The sequence below is a fragment of the Podarcis erhardii genome (assembly GCF_964252035.2).
Source record: "Podarcis erhardii genome assembly, chromosome: 7".
Lineage (NCBI taxonomy): Eukaryota > Metazoa > Chordata > Lepidosauria > Squamata > Lacertidae > Podarcis > Podarcis erhardii.
This window is the reverse complement of record NC_138511.1, coordinates 88,221,114-88,234,231: the sequence shown is the minus strand read 5'-3', so window position 1 is coordinate 88,234,231 and position 13,118 is coordinate 88,221,114. Positions and strand designations below refer to the sequence as shown.

General features: G+C 48.4%; 1 protein-coding gene across 1 annotated transcript in view; it reads right to left on the bottom strand.

Annotated features, from left to right (window-relative positions):
* The window catches only part of PLD3 (phospholipase D family member 3), a 32,771-nt gene extending 20,514 nt beyond the window's left edge, over window positions 1–12,257 (bottom strand). The window contains 7 exon segments of the mRNA XM_081869017.1: window positions 1,884–2,041; window positions 3,409–3,474; window positions 6,410–6,473; window positions 11,162–11,425; window positions 11,427–11,501; window positions 11,503–11,530; window positions 11,533–12,257. Of these exon segments, the coding sequence (XP_081725143.1) occupies window positions 1,884–2,041; window positions 3,409–3,474; window positions 6,410–6,473; window positions 11,162–11,425; window positions 11,427–11,501; window positions 11,503–11,530; window positions 11,533–11,629 (752 nt within the window). The 5' untranslated portion in view covers window positions 11,630–12,257.
* Window positions 12,258–13,118: the final 861 nt, after the last annotated feature.

Genomic DNA, 13,118 nt, shown 5'->3' with positions numbered 1-13,118 from the left:
AGATTTTTTTCAATGAATCTGGGGACACTTTTGTTGTTGTTGTTGTTGAAGCTGTGTAGCAACAAGGAGTCAGTAGTGGGGATGGTGAGGCAAAAGACCCTGGGCCCAAGCACACATGCACAGTGTATAAAGGTGCAAAGCCCTTCTTTCGCACCCTGTGAAACATAAATGCGCAGAGTTTTTAAAAAACTGGGCAACGGCCGCCCGCCCACAACTCCCGAGCCTCCCCCAATCGGTCAAAACAAAGGGGGAAGATGCAGGAGATCTATACTGCCTGACATCCCTGGTTCCCCCTTAGCAGTGGCGGCAGCAGCAGCAGTCAGCAGTCAGCAGCCCCGAGCCAGCCTGGTAGCGCAGTTGGCTCTAGCTGGCTTCAGGAGCTGCTCACTGCCATGGCTCCCGCCATTTTTCCTTCCCGGAAATCTCCATATGATGTGTCTTGTGTGTAACACATCATATCAGGACTTCTGGTGAGGAAAAATGGCGGGCGCCAGGGCAGCGAGCAGCGCCTGAAGCCAGCCAGAGCCAACTGCGCTACCAGGCTGGCTCCAGGCTGCTGCGACTAGACTGCCACATTTCCCGGGGACAGATTTGCAAATCTGGGGACATTCTGGGGACGGAGTTTGGGGACAGATTGGCAAATCCGGGGACTGTCCCCAGGAACAGGCGATGTCTGGTAACCCTAGTCTAGGCACCTTTTTCTTTTTGCAAGGTTGCCAAGCTGAAAATGAATTGTGCTTATCGACATCCCAGGGTCCAGAGATTTCCACACGGCCCCCATGCGCTGCCCTGTCCCTCAACTATAAATCTCAGAGAGTTGAACAGCGTGTACTCTGGAATGTGGAAGCAGTCCCGACCAAAGAACACTGGCAAACCAAGTTAATGGACTACGCTGAAATGGCAAAACTAACTGGAAAGCTCAGAAATCAAGATGACAAGGAATTTAAAAAAGAATGGGAAATGTTTATTATGTATTTGCAAAAGTATTGTAAACAGGTTAATACATTGGCAGGATTTTTAAAACACTTGTAATTTTAGGAATCTGAGGTAAAAAATAATAATTTGGAGTAGAAATTATATGCAGCTGAAAAGAAAATTTGAGGAACCAGGAGTGGGGTGGGGAGGGAAGTAATGAGATTCGGAGAACGCGATTTTATGGATTTGATATTGTTTATATGTATATTTTTCTTTGTTGCTATTATTGCATTTGTTAGTGTGTGTTTTTTGTTTTTGTTTTTTTTGTTGAAAATTTAATAAACATATTATGAAAAAAAGAAAAGAAAAAAGAACAGCATTTACTCCATAAGTCACAGTCTCAGCAGAGAAGCAGCTTGTGCTTTGTTTAAATTTTTTATTATGCCTTTTCTGTTTTTCATGTTGTCATTTTATGTTGTGAACCACCCTGAGATCGATGGGCATAGGGCATTATACAAATTGAATTAATTCATCATAACCCCCTCCAGGGATGCGGGTGGCGCTGTGGGTTAAACCACAGAGCCTAGGACTTGCCGATTGGAAGGTCGGCGGTTCGAATCCCCACGATGGGGTGAGCTCCCGTTGCTCGGTCCCTGCTCCTGCCAACCTAGCAGTTCGAAAGCACATCAAAGTGCAAGTAGATAAATAGGTACCACTCTGGCGGGAAGGTAAACGGCGTTTCCGTGCGCTGCTCTGGTTCACCAGAAGCAGCTTAGTCATGCTGGCCACATGACCCGGAAGCTGTACGCCGGGTCCCTCAGCCACTAAAGCGAGATGAGCACCGCAACCCCAGAGTCAGCCACGACTGGACCTAATGGTCAGGGGTCCATTTACCTTTACCCCCTCCAAGGGCAGTAACTGTGCCAAGAAGAGGCCCAGAACAACCTCGCCGCAGGCAGAGCCCTCACCTGCAGGGATCGTTGCACCAGTTGCCCAGGTAAGGCCCGGCAGCCGCCTCCTTCCCTGCCGAGGTCAGACCACGAAAGGGGAGAATGAACATGTGGAAAAGGAGGGCGGTCGCCAGCATCGTCGAGAGGATGGCCACCACGAGGATACAGCGGAAGTCCTGCGAAGGAGAAAGAGGGACGGAAGTGGGTGTTCAGCACTTCTTTTTTTAAAAAACGGTTTATATTAACAATTTCAACAAAACAAAATATCAGAACATATCATATTCATTATTTTTCCCCCATTTTCCCCCACCCCCTAAAACTTCCCTCAGCTCCTCTCTCTGATTTCTCAGCACGTTATTCTCTGCATTTTATAAAATTATACATACCCTTACATTATCTGTCTACCATGTTATCAACCAATAAGTTTGTGTATAGTGGTACCTCGGGGTGTGAACGGGATCCCTTCCGGAGCCCCGTTCACATCCTGAACAGAACGTAAGACGCGTTTTGCCGCTTCTGCGCATGCGTGCAACGTTTTGCCGCTTCCGCGCATGCGTGCAACGTCATTTTGAGCGTCTGCGCATGCGTGAGCGGCGAAACCCAGAAGTAACACGCTCCATTACTTCCGGGTCACTGTGGAGCGCAACCCAAAAATACTTATCTTGAAGTGTATTTATCCCAAGGTATGACTGTATGTTTTTTCAAAACCTGCCAAGGAGTCCAGTTCCTTTTTGTTGTCTTAGATAATTCGTGAAAAGCTCCCATTCATCCTTAAAGTCACAGTTGTCCTTGTCCCGCAATTTAGCCAACACTGTGTAGCTCATCAATTTTTCTCGCTGCTGTTCTTTCGTTGGGATTTCCTCGTTCTTCCATAAGTTTTTTATTTTCCTTGGCAGGTCTTGTCCTGGAATCCGGGCGTCCGGCACTTCTAGAGCAATTCAGCAGCTGGACCTCAGCAGCCCAGGATTGTGGAGCTGTGTTGACTAAGGGGGGAGGGCAGCTCCCTGCCATGTGGTCCAGCCCCTCAGCTGAGTGAGGAGGAGGCCGTCTAGAAATGGCTCCTATGCAGGCATTACAACATTAAATCATTAAAGCTTGGGTGTAACCTTCGACGCCTCCCTTTCCATGGAAGTTTTTAATGTTGATGTTTTATCACTATATTATTATCCATATTCTGTTGGGAGCTGCCCAGATGGGCAGGGTAAATAATAATAATAATAATAATAATAATAACAATAGTAATAGTAATAATAATAATAATAATAATAATAATAATAATAATAATAATTGCACCCAGACCCAGGTCTGAAGAGGGAGTCCCCACTGCACAGGTCACAATGTTAACCTTTGGGGGACTCCAGTTTCTGCATTCTTCCGTGGGCGAAACTGTTCCTTAACCAGTTATTATTCCATTTATAGGACTGTGCCTCTTTTTCCATGGCTTGAGAGGTGAGGTTTTTTTGTGGGGGGTGGGAGATGGGACTTTATCCCAGCTCAGGCTCTTCACCAGAACCTGGAAGGGGAGGAGGAAGAGGAGACTAACCTTCTTTGGAGCCAAGCTGGGCTGCTGGGTCAGTGGGGGCTCCTCAGGGTTGTGCAGCGCCTTCAGCTGAAAGGAAGGAAGTGGAGAGATGAAACACCCTGGGAACTCCAGGCAGCAGGATCTCAGGATCCGCAGTGTGTGCAGACAGGCAGGTGAACCGCACTCACCTGCGACCCCTTTGGGGACATCCAGCCCCACGTCGGAGCTGGAGGCAGGAAGCCCAGCTGGCTTCTCCTTTCCCCACACATTTACGAGGAGGAAGTCTGCCTCCTCAAGGGGAACGAGGCTTGCGCAAATAGCTCCCCCGGCTCCCATTCATCACAGTGGAGCTGATGCGAGAGGAAAGGGGGGGGGGGAGAGAGACTGGCAGAACTGTCACTGTCACAGATGCAACATGATCCCTGTCCTTCCTTTGTAAGAACTTTGACCTTTTAGTGTGGCAGACCGCAACCTTCGGAACTCCCTGCCTCTTGAAATCAGGCGGGCGCCTTCCCTGTGCTCTTTTCGGCACCTGGTAAAAGCATCTTCCTTTAGACATGCCTGTCCAAATGCTTAGAATGGTGATCATAGAATTACAGAATTAGAAGGGACCCCGAATCTCTTGCCCAACATGGGGATTGAACACACAACCCTGAGATGCGAGCTCTATAATGAAATGAAAAAAAGTATTTAAATATACTTTTCTGAAGAAACCAGAGGCCTTTCTCCTGGGCATGGTCGGCCAATTGGTGTTAAAGAAGGATAGAACTTTTTTTAATGTATGTTACAACAGCAGCAAGACTTCTCATTGCAAAGTATTGGAAGACACAAGATTTACCCACCCGGGAAGAATGGCAGATGAAGGTGATGGAATACAGTGGTGCCTCGCAAGACGAAATTAATCCGTTCCGTGAGGCTCTTCGTCTAGCGGTTTTTTCGTCTTGCAAAGCAAGCCCATTGACAGCTTAGCGGATTAGCGCTATTAGCGGTTTAGCGGCTTTTAGCGGATCAGCTGATAAGCGGCTTAGCGCTTAGGAAAGGGGGGAGGGGAAAAAACCCGCAGGAACTCGCAAGACATTTCGTCTTGCGAAGCAAGCCCATAGGGAAATTCGTTTTGCGAAGCGCCTCCAAAACAGAAAACCCTTTCGTCTAGTGGGCTTTCCGTCTTGCGAGGCGTTCGTCTTGCAGGGCACCACTGTATATGGAATTGGCGGAAATGGCTAGCAGAATCCAAGACCAGGGAGAAGAGTCGGTGGAAGAAGATTGGAAGAAATATTGTAAAATCAATGAATGTTAGAATGATGTCGGAATGAAGTTAAGTGGTTCTTAGCAGTAACACTAGAAAGGAGTAGGTGAAAATGGATTGTTAACAGGCGAGAAAGTAAAGTTATAATATATTAAGATAAGGGATTAAGATAAAAATAAAGAGGGAAAGGATTTGCTGAATTAACCAACTGAACTGGAATACAAAAAAGGGAGGTGTGGGGAGGTCAGCGAAACAAGTAAATGAAAGATAAGTTATGGAATTACTTTTAATTGTGTTTATTTTTTCTGTATTTTGTATTTTGTATTTTTTTAATCTTTTTCTTACCTTTGTAAACTTTTTTGAAATTTCAATAAATATTATATTAAAAAAAAGAAAAAAAAGAGATGCGAGCTCTAGTCCGTTTTTACCCTACTTGGTCCTTTTACCTTTTTGAAAGCCTTAAATCACTGCTGTTAATTTCCCTTACGGTGAGGGGAGAGACTCCATCAGGCAAGGCCGCCTTCCACCTGCCTTGCTCCACCCTCTGCTTCTCAAGGTGTATTGTATTGTTTTATGTACTGTGGCTTGCCGTTGTTTTATTGATTATAGTTTCCACTGCTGAGTGGATTTCTGTTTAACTTTTATATGCTGATATTATTTTATAATATTCTATATTCTATATTTTATAATATTCTAATTATTATTGAATGTTACTTTTTTAATGTAGGTTGCCTATTTTAAAGTTGTTTTATTTTCACATTTTTGTATTGCATTAGACTGTTATAAGATGTACAATTTTTGCTTCTTCAGCGCGTAAACCGCCTTGAGTATTGTAAGATAGAAAGGCGGTATACAAATTAAAAATGATGAATGATGATAATGTTATGGTTTTAACTTTTTCTGCAAATTTCGAGGGCTTTTTCCCTTTTGCAAAAAAGCAGTGCATATATTTTACAAAATATATAAACAAATCATTAGGCTGCTGTCTCTCATGCCTTGTTACACTGCCGTTTCTGTGGGGATATACGCTCGGTATTTATTACCCCTGCTATGCAAAAATCTCCAAATGGATCCCTGTCTAAAATCCCTGGTAGGGGACAAGGATCCTGAGATCACTTTAAGGGTAGCTAAATTCTGTGCGATTGCCATAAAACTTAGGGAACAAGCTGTGCTATCATAATGATTAAGGTTTGAAATGATAATTTTAGGTTATATGTTAATGACTAAGTTTTAATATATATATTTTTTAACTGTTCCTATATCTGTTTTGTCCCTGTTATACCTAATTTCAAATTCAAATGTATCCCTATCATGTTTTATGACTTCCTTGATATTGTATGTGGGCTGGAACTCGTCTGCGACCGAAATAACAAAATTCATTCATTCATTAGGCTGGGGGGCGGGGACACACTTGCCGTACGTCCAGCGTTTGGGAGGAGTGCAGTGTCGCACTTTTATGACTGTCAATGCAAGCACTTAGAATCATAGCATCATAGCATTGGAAGGGACCCTGGGGTCATCTAGTCCAGCCCGCTTCAAACGCAGGGATCTCTTGCCCAGTGTGGTGCTTGAACCCACCACTCTGAGATTAAGAGACTCACGTTCTCCCAACTGAGTTATCCCAGCTCTTGAGGGTACCAAACAGAACGAGGTTCCCTCCTGCCCCCTGGGCACTGTTCTGGGGGGGCAATGGAACTCTTGCAGCTCCTGCTGGTGCAACGGTTTAGTTTGATCCATCCCTTTGGACACACCCGATTTAGGCAAGCAAGGATTTACCTGGTGGTAGGTGACATGGGGCTTCATGGCCAAGGCAGAACGGGCAGGAAAAACCTCCAGAGGCCTGGGAAGGAGACAAGGAGGAGAGTGAAGGCAGCTACAGCGTCACAGAGGAACTCTGCGGCCAGATCTCCCTGGTAGCCAAAGGCAAACCGACATCTGGCCAAGTTGCCTCATGCGGCCTCAAGCGCAGGATCACACCTGGGCAGCCCAGAGCCCCAGCATCCTCTGCAAGGTCAGCAAGGGACTCAGCAGCTGTGCTGGATTTTGACTGTGGGGGGAATTGGGGAGGGCCAGAACCAAGGAGGCACCCTCCAGTCAGGTGGGATTGCTATGAGGAATTTTGAAAAATGGAACACGCCATTGTGTCCACGATGAAAGCATTGCTTGACTGGGCTTGAGTCATTGACAATAATTTCTGCTAACATCCCACAATCCTCTGCATCTTCTCTACTTCTCTACAAATCGATATGGCTAACCTGATCCAAAACACCCACCCACCCCACTCACACATGAAAACAAAGACCACCACAGCCAACCACAAATGAATAATCACACCCTGATTATTGAAATGAATAATCACAACCTCTCTCACCACCAAAAGAACACAAGCGAACAGCAGAGAACCTGCCCAAGCAACGCTGACACCAAACCCCACATATAGTAAGTAAAATAGAAACATTGCCACTCGACCCCAACCCCATCCATCTCCCCCCCCTTTCCCCCTTTTCTTCCCAATGTTTCAACAAATGAAACTGATTTGTAAAAATGTTACATGGGGGGGAAATATACAAGAGAGAGAGAGACAGACAGACAGACAGACAGACATTGCACACACTTTTGTAAATCAAGAATCTTTCATAAAAAAAATTAAAAAGAGCATATTATGAAAATGAAATTAATGTAATACCCAGCGAAACACCGACAAAAATATAACTAATAAAAACAACAACAACTATGTGCTGCGCAAATAAATACTTCATTTTATCTGTCCTGAAGCTTCCAGCATTCTCATTCCCTGCCCCCCCCCCCCCGCCCTGGCCAAGAACAGCAGCGTGAAGGCAGGAAAAACACAGGTGAGGTTTGGCCAGAAGCAAACAGATGCCTAAGGAGCAAGAGGAGGAGGAGGAGAATGTGAAGTAGACCAAGGGAGCTACTTGAAATTCTGCACAGAAACACCCCCCCCTTTTTTTGCATGCCCTTAAAGCAGGCTTTCCCAACTTGGTGCCCTCCACATGGTTCGGACAAAAACTTGGCCAGGTCCCAATGAAAGTGGGGGTGGGAAGGGCAGGCAGGGCAGGCAGGCAGGCAGGCAGGCACTGTGAGTCAGCCCAGGCAATTATGGAGGAGAGCCACAACTCCTCCAAAATGCAAAAGCAGCTGGATTAAAGGAGTGTAACTTCCTCCTCTAATCTGGGTCACAAGTGCTGGGTTAAGGCTGGGAGCAACACTGCTTGGAATGTGGAAATAGCTTCAGTCACCAAGGCCAGCTTGTTGTTGTTTAGTCATTTAGTCATGTCTGCCTCTTTGTGACCCCCTGGACCAGAGCACGCCAGGCACTCCTGTCTTCCACTGCCTCCCGCAGTTTGGTCAAACTCATGCTGGTAGCTTCGAGAACACTGTCCCACCATCTCGTCCTCTGTCGTCCCCTTCTCTTTGTGCCCTCCATCTTTCCCAACATCAGGGTCTTTTCCAGGTTGTCTTCACATGAGGTGGCCAAAGTCTTGGAGCCTCAGCTTCAGGATCTGTCCTTCCAGTGAGCGCTCAGGGCTGATTTCCTTCAGAATGGAGAGGTTTGATCTTCTTGCAGTCCATGGGACTCTCAAGAGTCTCCTCCAGCACCAGAATTCAAAAGCATCCATTCTTTGGCGATCAGCCTTCTTTATGGTCCAGCTCTCACTTCCATACATCGCTACTGGGAAAACCAGAGCTTTACCTATACGGACCTTTGTCAGCAAGGTGATGTCTCTGCTTTTTAAGATGCTGTCTAGGTTTGTCATTGCTTTTCTTCCAAGAAGCAGGCGTCTTGGAGCCCAAGAAAGTAAAATCTCTCACTGCCTCCATTTCTTCCCCTTCTATTTGCCAGGAGGTGATGGGCCCAGTGGCCATGATCTTCGGGGTTTTTTTATGTTGAGCTTCAGACCATATTTTGCGCTCTCCTCTTTCACCCTCATTAAAAGGTTCTTTAATTCCTCCTCACTTTCTGCCATCAAGGTTGTGTGAGGAACTTAATATATCTTTTAAAATGAAAGCACCGCTTTATTACAAGAGGTGACTAAGGTGCTGCCCAGTTCATACCTACTTCAACTCAGCAGCTGCCCACAGAGAGACCCATTTTAAAAAATAAGGAATGAAGGAGGGAAGGGTCAGCTGTGCCAGTGGCTCTCAAAATTAGGACTTACTCCCAGTTTGCAACCTCTGGGCTCAGCCCTGGGACCCATTAAGTATAGCCATGGATGAGAGGGTCTCTGAGTTTGTGCAGAGTGCACTGTCTTCTCCAGAGAGTAGCCTTCCTGCCCATGTTCTCTGGGGTTTCATGCCACAATGTTGGCATTTCAGACAGACCCATATTTCACTTGAAAAAGCAGGGTAGGGTTGGATGTCAAACCACGCTGGGATTGTTAGTAAAGGACCAATATATATAACTAACTATAATTATTACATTTTTAAAAATTCATGCTGTACTGACCAGAAACAGCCTCTTAGGACCAATTGTGTTGAAGGGGCAAGTTGGCAAGGCAGACCACAGAAAACAAATACGCTTTGTATCGTAAAATCTATATTGATGCAATTTCTTTTCTCGTATTTCACCATGCCCATAATTTGCATTCCCCCCCTTCTTTTCCTTCTCCTTCTTTTTTAAAAGATGCAAACTGTTGTAAACAAAAATCTGCCCTTTTTTCCCTTATGGGGTATCGAAGAGCCCATATAGAGTCCTTACGTAGGTTCCCTATCGGTAGGAGAAAATAACAGAGGCCAACCAGAGAATATTGAGAAGCAAAGCAGCTAGTAAGCCTGATTTTTATTGATCTGTTGCAACAGGGTGCTCCCTTCACCACACTCAGGAGGGAGGAGGAACCCAGAACAATGGCACACAAGTGATATCAAATCCAAACTCCTCCTCTTCTTCTTCTTCTTCTTCTTCTTCTTCTTCTTCCCTTTGTTGCTGCAAGGTAGCTGAGGGTGCTGGCAAGGCAGTCTGTTGAGTCTCTATCTTGTTAGCCAGTGTGGTGTAGTGGTTAGAGCGGTGGAATCGTAATCTGGTGAACCAGGTTCGCTTCCCCGCTCCTCCACCTGCAGCTGCTGGGTGACCTTGGGCCAGTCACATTTCTCTGAAGTCTCTCAGCCCCACTCACCTCACAGAGTGTTTGTTGTCGGGGAGGAAGGGAAAGGAGAATGTTAGCCGCTTTGAGGCTCCTGAAGGGGAGTGATAAAGCGGGATATCAAATCCAAACGCCTCTTCTTCTTCTTGTATTATGGTTTGTATTTTTATATTGTAAACAGCCCTGTGATCTTGGAGTGAAGGCCGGTATAGAAATTTAATTCCTGAAGGGAATGCAGCTCTCAGGCTGAAAAATCTTCTTCACTCGTGAAGCATACTTCCCCACTGAGCCTTGCACTGCATGCTCTGGCTGGCAGCAGCTGAGCTCTCTAGAATTATCTTAGGAGAGGAGAAAGGGAGCCTTCCCAACCCCACCCTTTTCCTTAAACTGGAAGTGCTGGAATCCAAAACTGGGACTTTCTTCACGCGAAGCCAGGCTCTGAGGCTGAGCTAACGCTTCTTTCCTGAAATGCTGACACTGCTCTCTTGAAGGCCAACACACAGCGAAAATTATCAGGAACAAATCACATGGTTTTGGGGGAAGAAGCCCCAAGCAGTTCAGCATTATAGGGCATCCACTCTGCATGCAGGAACCTGGGAAGCGGCCATATACAGAGTGAGGCCATCTTAGGCCAGTATCTCCTACACTGATTGGCAGCAGTAGAACTCTCCCAGCCCTGCCTGGAGCCTGAATTTGGGACCTTCTGCATGCAAGGCAGGTGTCCTCCGGCTGAGTTCTGGCCCTTCTCTGGTTGAAGCCTCAAACGCATCTCCAGGGGCAACTGGGATGGTCCTCCCACCTGCCAGTCAGTGCAGACAATACTAACCTAGATTGGCCAGTGGCCTTTGCTTTATGAATCTGAACTCAGCCTGAGGACACTTTCTGTAATCCGGATTGGGAGGAGACCCCCAGAGGGTCGCGGGACCCAAACCCACTTCCAGCTCGGGGCTTCTCAGACCTGGGAGATGCTTGGAGAGCCTCGCAGCGATAGCCAACGTGGCGCCCTCCAACGTGGCGCCCTCCAATGCTGCCGAACTGCCTGACCCTTGGCCGTGTGTGGGGCTGACGAGAGTCGGGCAACCCCTGACCAGGGAGGCGGCCTCTGCTGGACTCCGGCTGGGGGGAGGAGAAGCGCGCCCGCCCGGTGACTGGGTGAAACGTCCAGGGCGCCGTTCCGACGTGACGCGGGAGCCCGCAGGTGCAAGGCAGGCGGGGCCCGATTGCTTCCTAATGGGAAGCTGGGGTGGGGAGAAAGAAATGGGGGGGGGAGAGACCTCCTCCAGGCCAGGTCAAAGGAGAGCCCCAGACGCGCCCCGATCGGAATTCAATGCGCCTTCCAAGCCGTCTCGAAATCTGTGCGCCCCACAAAAGCGGATCCGCCCCACCAGGGACTCCCGGCCCGGCCCCACCGCCGCGCACCCCCGTTTACCTCCGGCCGGCGGAGCAACAGCTGTCGTGGCGGCGGCGGCGGCGGCGCTTTCCTCCGGACGGGGACAAGCGGCAGCCCCGGGCGGGGCGGAGACGCGGCAGCCGGCCAGCCGGCCCCCAGGCGGGGCTCCCGCTCAGGATCCGCCCCCGCCGCCCCGGAACCTGCTGGGTGGTAGCTGCGCCTCTGAGCACGTGCAGAGTGCCTCCCTGCTGCCCACCCGATCCCAGCAGCCAGACTGTGAGTGGGAGGACGGAGGTGGGGGGGGACCCTGCCCAGCAAGTTATTGTTATTGTTGTGGTTATTTACCAACATATGCCGCCCTTCGCCCTGAAAATCACAGCGGTTCACCGCATCCGACCCCTTTCCCCCGGGTTGCGAGCTGTTCGCCGGCAAAGAACGAGTTAAAAGCAGAGGCAGAGGCTCCGCCCCCTGAATGGAACTCCTAAGCACCACCTGGGACCGTACCATCTGCCCTCGGGAGAGGAGACGGCGAAAGCGTGTTCTTCACAGCGCGGAAAAGCCGAGCAGCGCTGCTCCCAGTTTATGCCCCTGACTGAAAATTATTCTGTGGCGGACGGGGGGTGGGCAGCTTGATTTTGACCGCCGCCCTTGGAAAACGAATTCTTCTATTCACTTCCCCCCCTCTGTGAGAATGGTTCCTTCCCAGGACGGCCGAGACAAAGGGAGGCGCGACCGCTCAGGACGAACCATTATAGCCAGTGAAGGGGGGCACTCTGAAGCGGCAAGGGAAGGAACTGGGCCCCGTAGCCCTGTATAGTAAGGGATAAAATGGGATAAAAAGCGAGTGGAGGTTTTTGTTGTTGTGCCCTGGGAAAAGAGGTCAGAATCCCCTGCTCTGCATCCGTTCGCCCCCCAAGGTGTCTGATGGTACCTCCCCATGCTCTATTAACTCTTAGGTGGCCGCGACGAGGACGGGAGGAGAACTGCTGCGTTAGTTTCTTCTTTGATTCCGCCTGCAGAGATTTTTGCCTGGCTCTTCTGGGTCCTTCCTGCACCCCAGATCGAAACTGGGCTCCCCCTCGTCTGCAGTGCTCTCTTTGTGTCACTTGCAAGTGGCAATGGCCGTGCAATTTTGGAAACTGATCTGCCTCCGCAGTCGAAGGTAGCAGTACAGTATTTCTGAAAACCAGTTGCTGGAAGCCGCAGGAAGCGAGAGTTGCCCTCTAATCCAATAATAATAATAATAATAGATACCAAAATTTAACCTGTCCAGCATGTAGGGGTGCTTCCAGATTGTCCCTGTTTCGTGGTGGGATTCAATCCCATACTGGCAAATTCAGGTTCTGCAACTAAGGTTTAGGGCTCTTGAGTAACCAATTCCACCCCCACAAAAAATGTGATGGGGAAATTAACTGGAAAGTATGAGATATGGTTGGCATCTGTCTGTCTCAAGAGGGTGCACCTTTGGGGGTGAAGTCAAACAGCTGGAGAATCACAGCACCTGCTGTGGCTGCAGAAACCGATACGGGAGAGACATGTTTTGTTCCAGCCGGGGAAGAAGAAGGGCGTTTCTTCTCTCTGTGCTCCTCCCAGTGGCCTTTCCTCCTCTGGTCATGGCTATGGCCACACAACCTGCCTGTCTCCAGGCACTGTGGTTGTCTGCAAGGGATTCCCACATGATGGATAGAATCATAGAGTTGGAAGAGACCACAAGGGCCATGGAGTCCAACCCCCTGCCAAGCAGGAAACACCATCAGAGCACTCCTGACATATGGTTGTCAAGCCTCTGCTTAAAGACCTCCAAAGAAGGAGACTCCACCACACTCCTTGGCAGCAAATTCCACTGTCAAACAGCTCTCACTGTCAGGAAGTTCTTCCTAATGTTTAGGTGGAATCTTCTTTCTTGTAGTTTGGAACCATTGCTCCGTGTCCGCTTCTCTGGAGCAGCAGAAAACAACCTTTCTCCCTCCTCTATGTGACATCCTTTTATATATTT